The 12,927-nt window shown below is 40.4% G+C and overlaps 1 protein-coding gene across 6 annotated transcripts in view; it reads right to left on the reverse strand.

The window, feature by feature from the left end:
- GK (glycerol kinase) overlaps positions 1-12,927 on the reverse strand; it is an 81,010-nt gene that overhangs the window by 47,900 nt on the left and 20,183 nt on the right. For all 6 annotated transcript variants that reach the window (XM_012927766.2, XM_058658456.1, XM_058658458.1 and 3 more), the window contains exon 4: positions 8,117-8,194. In XM_012927766.2, coding sequence (XP_012783220.1) covers positions 8,117-8,194 — 78 coding nt within the window. The remainder of the gene's footprint in view (positions 1-8,116; positions 8,195-12,927) is intronic.

Here is a 12,927-nt window from a genome sequence, read left to right on the forward strand (position 1 = left end):
AATAACTCTAGCCTCATTAGATATTAGTCTATATTGCAAATGGTATTTTTATATCAAATAATAAACTGTGTTCTACAGAAAAACTCCCAAACTGAGGGTCACAGCACACTAGGCTTGTCATACATTGCAGGTTGGGTAAATGAGCCAGCCTGGCATAGAAAGTAGAAAGCAGCTGGCTTGTCCTGGAGAAGTTACATTATTTTTGCTGGTAGCCTCACTGAAACATGTGTGTAAACACATTAAATATAACTGACATCTAATCCTTCAATTCATGTGGGTAGTTTGGTGCTTTATCAGTAAGGGCTATGAACTCAAGCTTCCTTCAATAATATTTAAAAAGCAGAAATTTATGTACACTACTAATAAAAGTTGGTTTTGGAAGGAAAACGTTTAGCAAACTGGGTGAGTGGAAGGATCCCTTTGGAAAAGGACAATGACAAAGATCATGCTAAAAGTGAGAGAAAAAAACCCAGGGGAACAAGGAAAACTGAGCAGAGGCAAGAGAAGCCAAAGGCTACTTCAGACTTGGGGCTGCAAAGCTCTCACAAATCCTCCAATAAGGTCATCACGGTGAATGGTTGTGTCATGGCACAATGGATGGGAAGCAGTGATGCGAGAGTCATTTCGTCATTTCAGATACCACAATGTTTACCTTGCTAATTACAGAATCAACATACCCGTAAATTCTAAATTATATACGAAACTCCTAAAACAGGTCACCAATGATTCAACAGACCCACACCAACTTCTCTATATTTATAGTTGTCTGTTAGAAAAGATGTCAACAAACACACCTTCATTACAAGCAAGAATAGCGTTTTTCAGCATTTGATTCCTTCAATTAGCCTATTCCATGACCATCAATGGTAGCCTATGACTCTGCTCCCTGGGCTTCTGTTATTATACTGGAGATGATAAATTTATTGCATATAAGTGCTTCTGAGTCATAAAAAACTCACAGAATGCTCCTCTCATTTATTTGTCCTTAATAAACGTTGCTCATCAGTTTCCTAATGTAATAAGACAGAAAAATGAAGAGGAAAAGAACAGGCTTAGAGTGACAGAGTTGGAAGAAAAAGAGACAAGGAAGGAATAAGTAAATACAAAGAGAGTGCTACAGACTGAAGGTTCCTGTCTTCCCAAACTTTGTATGGTGAAATCCTAACCTTTGTAGTGACAGTATTGGGAGGTGAGGTTTTTGAGGTCTGATCCCTCAGGTATAGGACTTTCATCTTTATAAAAATACAGGAGAATGTTTTCTATCTTTCTGTTCTTTTCATATGAGGATATGGCAGGAAGCTGTTCATCTGCAAACCAGAAAGCAGGCCCTCCCCTGACACTGCATCTGCAGGCCCCTTGATTTCAAACTCAGGTCTCCAAAACTGTGAGAAAGGCAGTTGAATAAGATACCCAATCTACAAACTTTTTGGCACTATAAATAGAGAAAATTCAGACTGAGAAATAGACAAAACCAAAAATGCTCAAAATAAGATTCTCATGTGTATAGATATATTCTCACGTGTATACATGCTTTAGGATAAAACTGCTGAAAATTTTATATTATGCTGATATTCTCTATTGAGACCTCTATGGAGACATGACACCTCAGTGTTTTCCTGAATGAAATAAAATTGGAAGCAGACTCAATCTTTGTCAGTACTTAATGGCTTCTCTTCTGAGCTCATCACTGCTCGCTCCTACTTTTCTATTCCCCTTTCTGCTTCCAGCTTTCAAATTTCTATCTTAGCTTCTGTAACACTAATGCAAACAGCAGGTCTGCTTTGTTTGTTGTCATCTGCCCAGGGGTCATCCTATAACCTGGAATAAAGAAAAGCATCTAAACTTTCATTGAATGAATTATACGTTCATTTCTATGATGAAATTTCTCTCTCTATATATGTGTATATATATGTATACACACATACACATATATACATATATATAATATGTGTTATCAGGGTTCCATTCTACATTTTGAACACCTAAATTTATAACTTCCCAAAATTTAATTTCAATCACAGGTTCAAAACTCAACTGATCCAAAACAGAAAATCATTGTTTCCTCCCTGGCCCACAAACCTTCAATATTTAATTTCTCCGTTAGCTCAAATTGACAATCTTGCAGTTCTTATTTATTTTTCCTAATGTCTATACTCTATGCAACACACATACATACAGGCTGTTTTGCTTTCCTCTGAAAGGTCTTTCCAATTTGGCCTTTTAAACTTCTCTTTGCACTAACCTGAGCAATTCACTAGCAGTTCCAATAGACTCCTTTGCTAGATTTTACTGTGGAGAGAAAAATCTTATCCTTTTCAATATAACTACTTGCGTGTTTAAATTTTAGGGCATTTAGCACAGCAGTTAAAAATATTTAGATTCAATTGCTTCTCAGCCTTTTGGCTAAGATGAAGTGTAAAACCATTTAGATTCAAATTCTATTTCTCCTTCCTTACATCCTGTTTCATATATATTTTCCTTTCCTTCCTCATGTTCTTTTTTTAAAAAAGAAATCCACTCTCCTTTATAAGCTTCTTAATTGTAAATTATTTAACTTACTAGTTACACCACACATCTTTAATAAGTATTTCATAACACTTAAATCTTATTTACTTCAAATTCCTTTCATGTATTAGAATTCTCAATATATCTTAAACACATTAATATTTTATACTGCAAAAACTCCTTTACATTGATATACATGTTTGCCCTTTCTAGGGCACTATACTCCCACTGCAGTAGCAAATTTCTATTGTTTTTCCCTGACAAGCAAATTAAGCTTATTCTTTACTGGGTACTATCATCTGAATGTTGAGATATCATGAAATTCATGCTGGGACCCAACAATAAGAATTGATCATATCAAGAGGCAAGGTCTTGGAGAAGTGATTTCATCCTCAGGGCTCAATACTCAGGAATGGGATGCTAAGCAATGGAGAAGGTGTTTTCATTTTCCCCACCTGAGGAACAGTGAATCATCAGCTACCGATCTTAGGCTTCCCAGAACCCTAATAAATATCTGTTGTTTACAAATTACCCAGTATAAGGCATTTTGCTACAGCAGGCTAGACTGACTAAGACAATGGGAGTTTACTTGTAATAATTTCTGGCATTTGTCGTTGCCATTATCTTACCTTCATTTCTTTTTCTTTTCTTATTAGAAAGGCAGACACATAAAGAAAAGGAGATTCAGAGATAAATATCTTGTGTCCACTGGCTCCCTGCCCAAGTGGCCACAACAGCTGAATGTAAGTCGATCTGGAGCCAGGAGCCAGGAGCCAGGAGCTTCCTTCAGGTCTCCCAATCGGGTGCAAGGTCCCAAGCCTTTGGGTCATCCTTAACTGCTTTCCCAGCCCTTAAGCAGGGAGCTGGGTAAGAAGTGGAGCAGCTGGGACAAGAACCGGCACACATATGGGATCTTGGTGCATGCAAGCAAAGAACTTTAACCACTAGGATATTGCACCACGTTACTTTTTCCAAAAGATTTATTAAGGACCTGGCATGGCAGATCAGATTTATGGGGAGAAAGACAGCATTATCTTCCATCTGCTAGTTCACTCTACAAGTGGCCAAAAATAGCTGAAGCTGAGCTGATCTGATGCCAAGAGCTTCTTCTGAGTCTCCCACTTGGGTGCAAGATCCCAGGTACTGCTTCATGAATTTACAGCTTGATATTACCCATCAATATGGAAAAACTTTCTTTCAGTATCTGCCAAATAGTATCTATGCCTCATTATCTCCTTTTCTTCTAGAACACCAATTTAAAAAACATCACACTTTCTCATCTTACCTCATATTTTTCTTAAATTCCTTTCTATGTGTTCTATACTGCTTCTCGATGCTTTAATCTGGATGTTTACCTCTAATCTCTCTTCTAGTTCATCCTTACTTGTGTATGCTCTGATACACAACTCATTAACTGATTTTTTAAAGGGCTGTTTATTTCTATTTCAAAGGCAGAGTTACAAGAGAGAAGAGACAGAGAATCTCCATTCATCCCCAAATGGTCACAATGGCCACAGTTGGGCTGGTCCGAAGCCAGGAATCAGGAGCTTAAGGGTTTCCCATAAACCAGAAGATGCTCCTGGCTTCTGCCTGGCCTAGCCCCAGCTGCTGCAGCCACTTGGGGAGTGAACCAGTGAATGGAAGATCTTTCTCTCTGTAAAATCTGCCTTTCCAGATAAAAAGACATTTAAAAATAAAGATTCTTTAAAAGAAGAATCTTTAAATAAAAGAAAATAAATTTCCTTTATATCCAGTTCATCTGACACTGTCCCTTTTTTTTCAAGTCTACATTACTCTTCATTACTTTCAGTGTGTTTTATATCTGTACTAAATCCCATGTACTCAACTTACAACACAGGCTGGAATTGAAGAATACTGTGGCCTTAACTCTACCTTCAGCTACATGAAATTGGATAAGCTTTTCCATAATTCATTTTTATAGTAAGGTTAGAATGAGGGTGAACATTTGGTGTAGTTCTTAAACTGCAACATAGGACATCTGTGTTGTACTATGTATAAAGAGTGCCTGGATTAGTGTCCCAACTCCACTTCAATTCCAGCTTCCAGCTAACAACACACATCCTAGGAAGCAGCAGGTGACCAAGGCTCAAGTACTTGGGGCCCTAATACCTGTGTGGGAGACCCAGATTGAGTTCTCAGCTGCTGCCTTCCACCTGGTTCATTCTCAGTAGTCATGGACACTTGAGTAAACTAGAAGATGGGAGATCTTTAGTCTGTTTGTTTCTCTGCATTTCAAATAAATAAAATAAGTTTGATAAAACTTGTTTCACAGGTCACTGAAACTAAACAACATGGTTAAAGTGTTTCCAATCCCACAGTCAGGGTCCTGAGCATTATCATCACTGTGAGTTCTACTAAAAATAATCAGTAAGTAATCCATGCTTCAAAACAATTTCTTCAAGATTTGGTAAAATGTGTACGTTTTTCACCTTCACAGCTTATTCACATTATTCTTCAGATCCCCTGAATCCTAATCTTGCACATGCTTCAAAGCCTGAAAGAAAGGTAACCTTCATTATGAAAACTATGCCCAAAATAGTAGAAAAAAATAAGAAAAAGCAAAAACAAAAAAAGGACAAAAATGCCACAGTTTCACCATCCACACTAAGGTGTACTTGTTCTAATTCCTAGTTTAGTTGTGCACAATTCATCAACTACTTCCTAATTTTGCGCTAGTCTCCTTCCAAAACATGATTATAAGAGTTACAAAAACAGGGCCGAGCACAATAGCCTAGCGGATAAGTCCTTGCCTTACAGTGCTGACATCATTTACAGGTTTGTGTCCCGGCTGCTCCACTTCTAACCAGCTCCCTGCCTGTGGCCTGGGAAAGCAGTAAAGGATAGCCCAAAGCCTTGGGACTCTGCACCCATGTGGGAAGAAGCTCCTGGCTCCTGGTTTTGGATGGGCTCAGCTCTGGCCATTGCGGAAACTTGGGGAATAAACCAGCGGATGGAAGATCTTTCTTGCTGTCTCTCCTCTCTGTAAATCTAACTTTCCAATAAAAATAAAGAAAAACATATATATATATATATATATATATATATATATATATTACAAAAATAACCAATATTATTTTTCTACAAGCTAGATAGCATCAAAAACACAAGACTCAGTATACAAAAAAAGTTCTTTATATCTTACAAGTACACTTGAGTTAATATTCCAAAGTACACAGAAACGGGGAGATATACAGAGCAGCAAGTTAAAAGAAAAGGAAATAAGTTAACTAAGCAAATCACAGAAAGATTCTCTGGTAAAACATTTGCTGGATCCTTCAGTGTGAGCAAAACTCCAACTAACCTAGTTGCATTCTTTTAAAATGACATCAAAAGTCCAAAGTACCATTTTTATGATTCAAAGTTTAGAACTTCACAGGAATGGTCTAGTTTCCTGCAGTAGTCCCTTCCTTTCACTGGGAAGAAAGGTAAAAACCATCCAGAATATTCTGACAAGTTTATATTGCCCTGGTTTCCATTTTAAATACGTTTAACATTCTCAGACCTAAAACTGGGCTCAGTCACTTTTAAGAATTTCAAGTTCTATCCCTCCTCCTACTTGTTCAATGTTTGACACGGCAGTCTGCCTGACACTACTTTCTAGAAGATAGTTACATTTGACCTCTTCATCTGGCCCCACTCTTATCTCACAGACTACCAGGCCACAAGAGCCACCTCCCAGTCACAGAAATACTTCTTGGAACATGGGGTTTTCTTTAAGTCCATCAATTAGAACTCATGGGAAATCTATACGTATTGGATCCAATAAAGGTACTGGTCTACAAGTTACTCTCTCTACTCACTGTGTTTCCTGACCTCCATGCCTTTAAGCATGTCATTTCTTCCACAATATTTATTAGTAGTATAATTCTAACTTCCATCTTGTGTGTCTTTCACTTATTAAAAGGGTACTCTCCAGCTTAAAGATCCTAAATGACAACAAATGTAACTAGTTTAAGAAATTTAAGTAACACTAATCTGTCAAAGAATACTCTCACAAATACTAGTGATTAAATTTGCAGATGTCTACATTAATTATATTCAAAAAGAATTGCTTATGAAGATCATATCAAAATAGATTTAAAAGATGCTTTTGCGTAATAGGATCAATGCTTACAATTCTTTTGGAATTCTTTTGGAATATTTTGACTTGGCTTTCTGTCTCTAATACAGAACACATACTAAATGTTTCTTATAATGTAACATTAAATAATAAATAAAAACATTAATTTTAAAGTTTATTCCTACATAATTCCTAATACGCTTACAATGTACCTTTTTTTTTTTTTATTAATTATTATGCATTATGTGACAGTTTCATATGCTCTGGGAATCCCCCCACCCCTCCCTACACCCCTCCCCCCTGGTGGATTCCTCCACCTTGATGCAGTATTACAGTTCAAATTCCATCAAGATTCTTTCCTTGCAAACATATACCCAGCATAGAGTCCAGCTACCTTTTTAATGTATTTTCATTGTTAATATCGCTTTCTTCTAATCAACCCTAAAATAATTACATTACTAAAGTAACTAAAAAGTAACAGTAGCTCCCTCTACATTGCATTACATCTCTAATAATTTTTGGCTCCACTGTGCCTTCACAACTTGGTAATGACTGACAAAAAATGCTGTTTTTAAGATACAATTTTCCTTTTTAGGAGATACCATTGTCACTCAATGCTCAACGGTTATCACATCTAAATTGATGCAATAATATACTCACGTTCAAGTTTACCTTTAATAAAATAAAATGCCTAAAGGTATCATGCTGGAAATGCTTTAGTTTCCAAAACTCTGCTAAATTTCTGCCAAAATTCTGATTTTTATAGCCTCCAAGGAACAGTTCAAATTCATAAAACAGTAAGTTCACGGGCCCGGCACAGTAGCCTAGCAGCTAAAAGTCCTCACCTTGAATGCGCAGGGATCCCATATGGTCACCAGTTCTAAACCCAGCTGCTCCACTTCCCATCCAGCTCCCTGCTTGTGGCCTGGGAAAGCAGTGGAAGACACCCAAAGCCTTGGGACCCTGCACTCACGTGGGAGACCCAGAAGAAGCTCTTGGCTCCTGGCTTCAGATCAAATTAGCTCTTACCATTGCAGTTGCTTGTGGAGTGAACGATCGGATAGAAGATCTTCCTCTCTATCTCTTCTACTCTTTGTATATCTGACTTTCCAATAAAGTTTTTAAAAAATCTTTAAAAAGAGTAAGTTCACAAGCACTTTAGATAAACTGTAAACAACTGTAATTGTGATTATTCTCGGTGACATGTGAAATCTTTTAAATATTGCAAACAGAGATTATAAAACAGTTCTGGCAAAATCTATTTATTTGTGTAAAACAAATAATCAGAAAAAGCGTACAGCAAGGGAGAGAAAGAATACACAAGTAAATATGGTCTGAAGAAGGTTAACTATAAAAAAAGAAAATGGTACCTATATAATAGAAACACAATAATTTCTTAGACAGCTCTTCTCCCATCCCATCAGATTATGGAAACATGACTACATGCTTTTTTGAGCAAGATAATCTAGCACAAATACATTTGCAAGTGGAACAAGTCCCTGAATTTGACCTTGGTACGTGACAGCTTACCCACAGCATTGTAGAGAGGCTCTCCAGTTAACTTGTCCCAGACTACGGTGGTTTCCCTCTGGTTGCTAACACCAATAGCTTCAAAGAGAAAATTAAACAAGCAGAAAATTACCTTAGGAGAATAGCTCATATACACACACTCACAAACTAAAACAATTTAAAAAAACTTGGAACAATTGTAGTGATATCTATTTTCTGCAAGTAACCCAGGGAAAGTAAACACACCATCTGCAAGTTTTCATTTTATTTCTACATACTCCTCCCTGCCTCACTGTCAGGACACAATGGCATGGACACCAAAAGATACACAAATGAAATCTCCCAGGTTACAGTAAGGAATTCAGGAACACCCAATTTATTATTCTGACAAAATCAGAATCACCTCAGTAATTTGCCAACTGTTACAAGATTTTTCCCTGGGTCAGTACTGTGGCATAGTACACTAAGCCTCAGCCTATAGCAGCAGCATCCCACATGGGCACTGGTTTATGTCCCTACTGTTCCACTTCTGACCCAACTTCCTATTTATGGCCTGAGAAAGCAACAGAGGATGGGTCCAAGGACTTGGTGCCTCGCATTCACATAGGAGACCCAGAAGGATCTCCGGCTCCTGGCTTTTGATCAACCTACATTCAGCTTTTGCACCCATTTGAGGAGTGAACCAGAGAAGGAAAGACCTCTCTCTCTCTCTCTCTCTCTCTCTCTCTCTGAAGATGAAAGATCTTTTTTTTCTCTCTCTCCTTCTCTCTATAACTCTGCCTTTCAAATCAAAATAAATTTTTATAAATTTCCTTCTTACATGGGTGTGTGTAAGCACAAACAGCTACATTTTGAGAAAAAAAATGGGGGGAAAAGGCTGGTTCAGTGGTACAGCAATTCAAGACACCACCTGTAATGCTGGCATTCTAGGGTTGGCACCATGGCATAGCAAATTAAGCTTGGGGTGGGTGGGGGCGACATCACATTGTCACCAATTCAAGTCCTGGCTGCTCCACTTCTCATCCAGTTCCCTACTAACGACCTGGGAAAGCAGCAGAGGCTGGCCAAAGTGCTTGGGCGTCTGCACCCACATGGGAGACTTAGAAGAAGATCCTGGTTCCTGGCTTCAGACTAGTCCAGTTCTGGATGTTGCAGCCATTTTGGAGGATGAACCAGTGACAGAAGAGCTCTCTCTTTCTCTCTTTTGTAACTCTGCCTTTCAAATGAAAATAAACCTTAAAATTCTTGCATCCTATATTTAAATGCTGGTCCTTGTGCCCCAGCACTCACATAGGAAACCAGGAGATGGGCCTGGTGCGATAACAATAGTGGCTTAAGTCCTTGCCTTGAACACGCCAGGATCCTACATGGGCGCCGGTTCTAATCTCGGCAGCCCCATTTCCCATCCAGCTCCCTGCTTGTGGCCTGGGAAAGCAGTCGAGGATGGCCCAAAGCCTTGGGACCCTACACCCACGTGGGAGACCTGGAAGAAGCTCCTAGCTTCAGATTGGCGCAGCTCCAGCTATTGTGGTCTCTTGGGGAGTGAACCATCAGACGAAAGATCTTTCTCTCTGTCTCTCCTTCTCTCTGTATATCTGCCTTTCCAATAAAAATAAATACATCTTAAAAAAAAAAAAGAAAGAAACCAGGAGAAAGTTCCTGACGGCCAGCTTCAGACCAGCCCAGCTCTGACCACTGCAGCTACTTGGGGATTAAATCAGCAGATGGAAGAGCGCTCTCGCTCTCTCGCTCGCTCGCTCTCTCTCTCTCTCTCTCCTCTCTCTGTAACTCTTTCAAGGAAAATAAATTAATCTTTTTTTAAAGATTTACTTATTTTTATTACAAAGTCAGATATATAGAGAGGAGGAGAGAGAGAGAGGAAGATCTTCCATCCGATGATTCACTCCCCAAGTGAGCGCAACGGCCAGTGCTGCACCGATCCGAAGCCAGGAACCAGGAACTTCTTCCAGGTCTCCCACGTGCGTGCAGGATCCCAAAGCTTTGGGCCGTCCTCAACTGCTTTCCCAGGCCACAAGCAGGGAGCTGGATGGGGAGTGGAGCTGCCAGGATTAGAACCGGCGCCCATACGGATCCCGGGGCATTCAAGAAAGGACTTTTAGCTGCTAGGCCACAGCGCTGGGCCCAAAATAAACTAATCTTTTTTAAAAAATCCTAAAAAAGACGACAATATGTTTTTATAAATAGAGAAAGAAAAAACGTTGGAGTAGTGCTAAGAGGAGACAGCAGAGTCCTGATCAGGGACCGGAGGGATGGGATTAACAATGTAAGTACCCAAGGCCTCTGCTCCCCTGCTGATGAAGAACTAGCAGATCCAGGCATCATGCTCAGGCAGTGGAAAGGGGAGGCATGAAAGCCACTGAACCTCAACTTTCTCTGTCAATAGGCAAGGCTAGCTGCTGAAAGCAGGCCATGCAAAGTGATGACTAAGAGCCTGGGGAATTATTAAACAGAGGTCATATTCTGAAGCCAGATGGCTAAGGGTCAAGTTTCAATTTCTCAGCTTCCTGTTTAAGCTGGTTCTCAGTTCTGTCTCCTGGAAGATGAAGACTAAAGTCTCCACCTTACAAGCTTACAGTGAGGAATCCCAGAGTTAGTATATATGTGGTTGGCACATAGTAAGTTGTCAGATGTTTGTACTGTCAAGACTATTGTTAAGTAAAGTACAGTTGCAAAGAATGGCACTAAGTCAAGGAAGACAAATAAAGGAATTCCCAGAAGCTCTGTGAATAACAGGGGAGTAACAGCGACAGGTTGCTCAGAAGGCATCTTGTTTTTCCAAGATTTATTTATGTTTTTGAAAGTCTGAGTTACAAAGACAGAGGGAGAGAGAGAAAGAGATCTTCCACCCACTGGTTCAACCCCACGAGCCTGCAACGGCCAGGGCTCCGGCAGGTCGAAGCCAGGACTTTCATCCAAATCTCCAAATGGATGCAGTCCCAACCACTTGGGCTACCTTCTGTTGCTTTCCCAGGCCATTAGCTGGGAGCTAGATTAGAACTATAGCAGCTGGGGCACAGTCTACGGCCATACCACCCTGAACGCGCCCGATCTCGTCAGAACTATAGCAGCTGGGGAACAAACTGGTCACAATGCCATGTCCTCAACTGGCATGTTCTGAATGCATCACTTTTGCTAGTGACAACTTCACAATGTGGGATCATGATGAATTCACGGTGAACTAAAATTTACTCCTTACACCATTAATTTTCTTGCAAACAAGCTGGCTGCTCCTTCAGCTACAGTTTTGAGTCACTATTTTTTGCCCATCAGCTGCCTTTCACTACTGGCTCACTCTAATTTGTAATCAGAGTGGAATCTAGAGCTTTCTTCAATTGGATTCTTTGATGTCTGACCACTCCTTCCTTCTCCTCTATCATAAGTCCATTCCTTCACACCAATAAGATTGCTTTTCTTACAAACAAGGTCTAGTAAAACAGCTACTCAGATTTTCTTCCAGACACAAAGACACCTTTATCACCCAGGCCTTCTAAGCATATACAGATCTCCTTGGCAATGCCTCTGAGCATTTTCAATCTAATAGCTTCATAACATTTTAAAAAGTTTATTTGTTTGGGGCCTGGCATGATAGCCTAGCAGTAGTCCCCACCTGAGGGTGTGATCCCATATGGGTGCTGGTTCTAACCCCAGTGGCCCCGCTTTCCATCCAGCTCCCTGCTTGTGGCCTGGGAAAGCAGGCGAGGACGGCCCAAAGCCTTGAAACCCTGCACCCATATGGGAGACCCAGAAGAGGCTCCTGGCTCCTGGCTTCAGATTGTCACAGCTCTGGCCGTTGCGACCACTTGGGGAGTGAATCAACGGATGGAAAATCATCTTCTCTGTGTCTTCTCCTCTCTGTATATCTGCCTTTCCAACAAAAACAAATAAATCTTTTTTAAAAACTTTGTTTTTATTGGAAAGGCAGATTTACAGAGAAGGGGAGCAAAAATCTTCCACAAACAGCCACAATGGCCAGAGCTGAGGTAATCCAACCAGCACCTAGGAGCCTGTTTCTGGTCTCCCACATGAATGTAAGTTTGCAAGGTCTTGGATGATCCTCTGATGCCTTCCCGGGAATTAGCAGGGAGCTGGCTGGAAAAGGAACAGCCAAAACTCCAAATACTGCCCACCTGGGATGCCAGTACTGCAGGCAGAGGGTTAGCCTACTAAGCATTGCACCGGTCCCACTTTTTATGATTTTTATTTCATTTTAAGGGTTTATTTTATTTTTAAGACAGGCAGAGTGACCAAGATCTTCCATCTGCTGGTTCACTCCAAAGCCAGGAGATTCTTCCGGATCTCCCATGTGGGTGCCGGGGCCAGGGCCTTAAGCCATCCCTGCTGCTTTTAAGGCTGTAAGCAGAAGCTTATTTATTTGAAAGGCAGAATTACATACAGAGAGGGAGAGACAGATAGAGAAAAACCTTACAACCAGTAGTTCACTATCGAAATGGCTGTAATGGCCAGAGCTGAACCAGGCTGCAGCCAGGAGCCTTGGAACTCTACTTGTATCTCCCACTTAGGTAAGAGGAGCCCGAGCACTTTGGCCATCTTCCAGTATTTTCCCTGGTGCATCAGTAGGGAACTGGGATTAGAACTGGTTCTCACAGGGGACATCAGCTTTGCAGGCAGCTGCTTGATGTGCTGCACCACAACACTGGCTATAAATTGCAAATACTTTACAGCTTTAAGTTTGTGATCTAGAGTTCTATTGAAGTAAGCCAAACTTGGCCTTTGGTAATGCCGATTCCATAAATTATCTGGGAAAAACAAGTAGTGCTGGGCTTGTGGGACAGTCTCTTCCTTGGCCATAA

Source organism: Ochotona princeps, chromosome X (assembly GCF_030435755.1).
Source record: "Ochotona princeps isolate mOchPri1 chromosome X, mOchPri1.hap1, whole genome shotgun sequence".
Lineage (NCBI taxonomy): Eukaryota > Metazoa > Chordata > Mammalia > Lagomorpha > Ochotonidae > Ochotona > Ochotona princeps.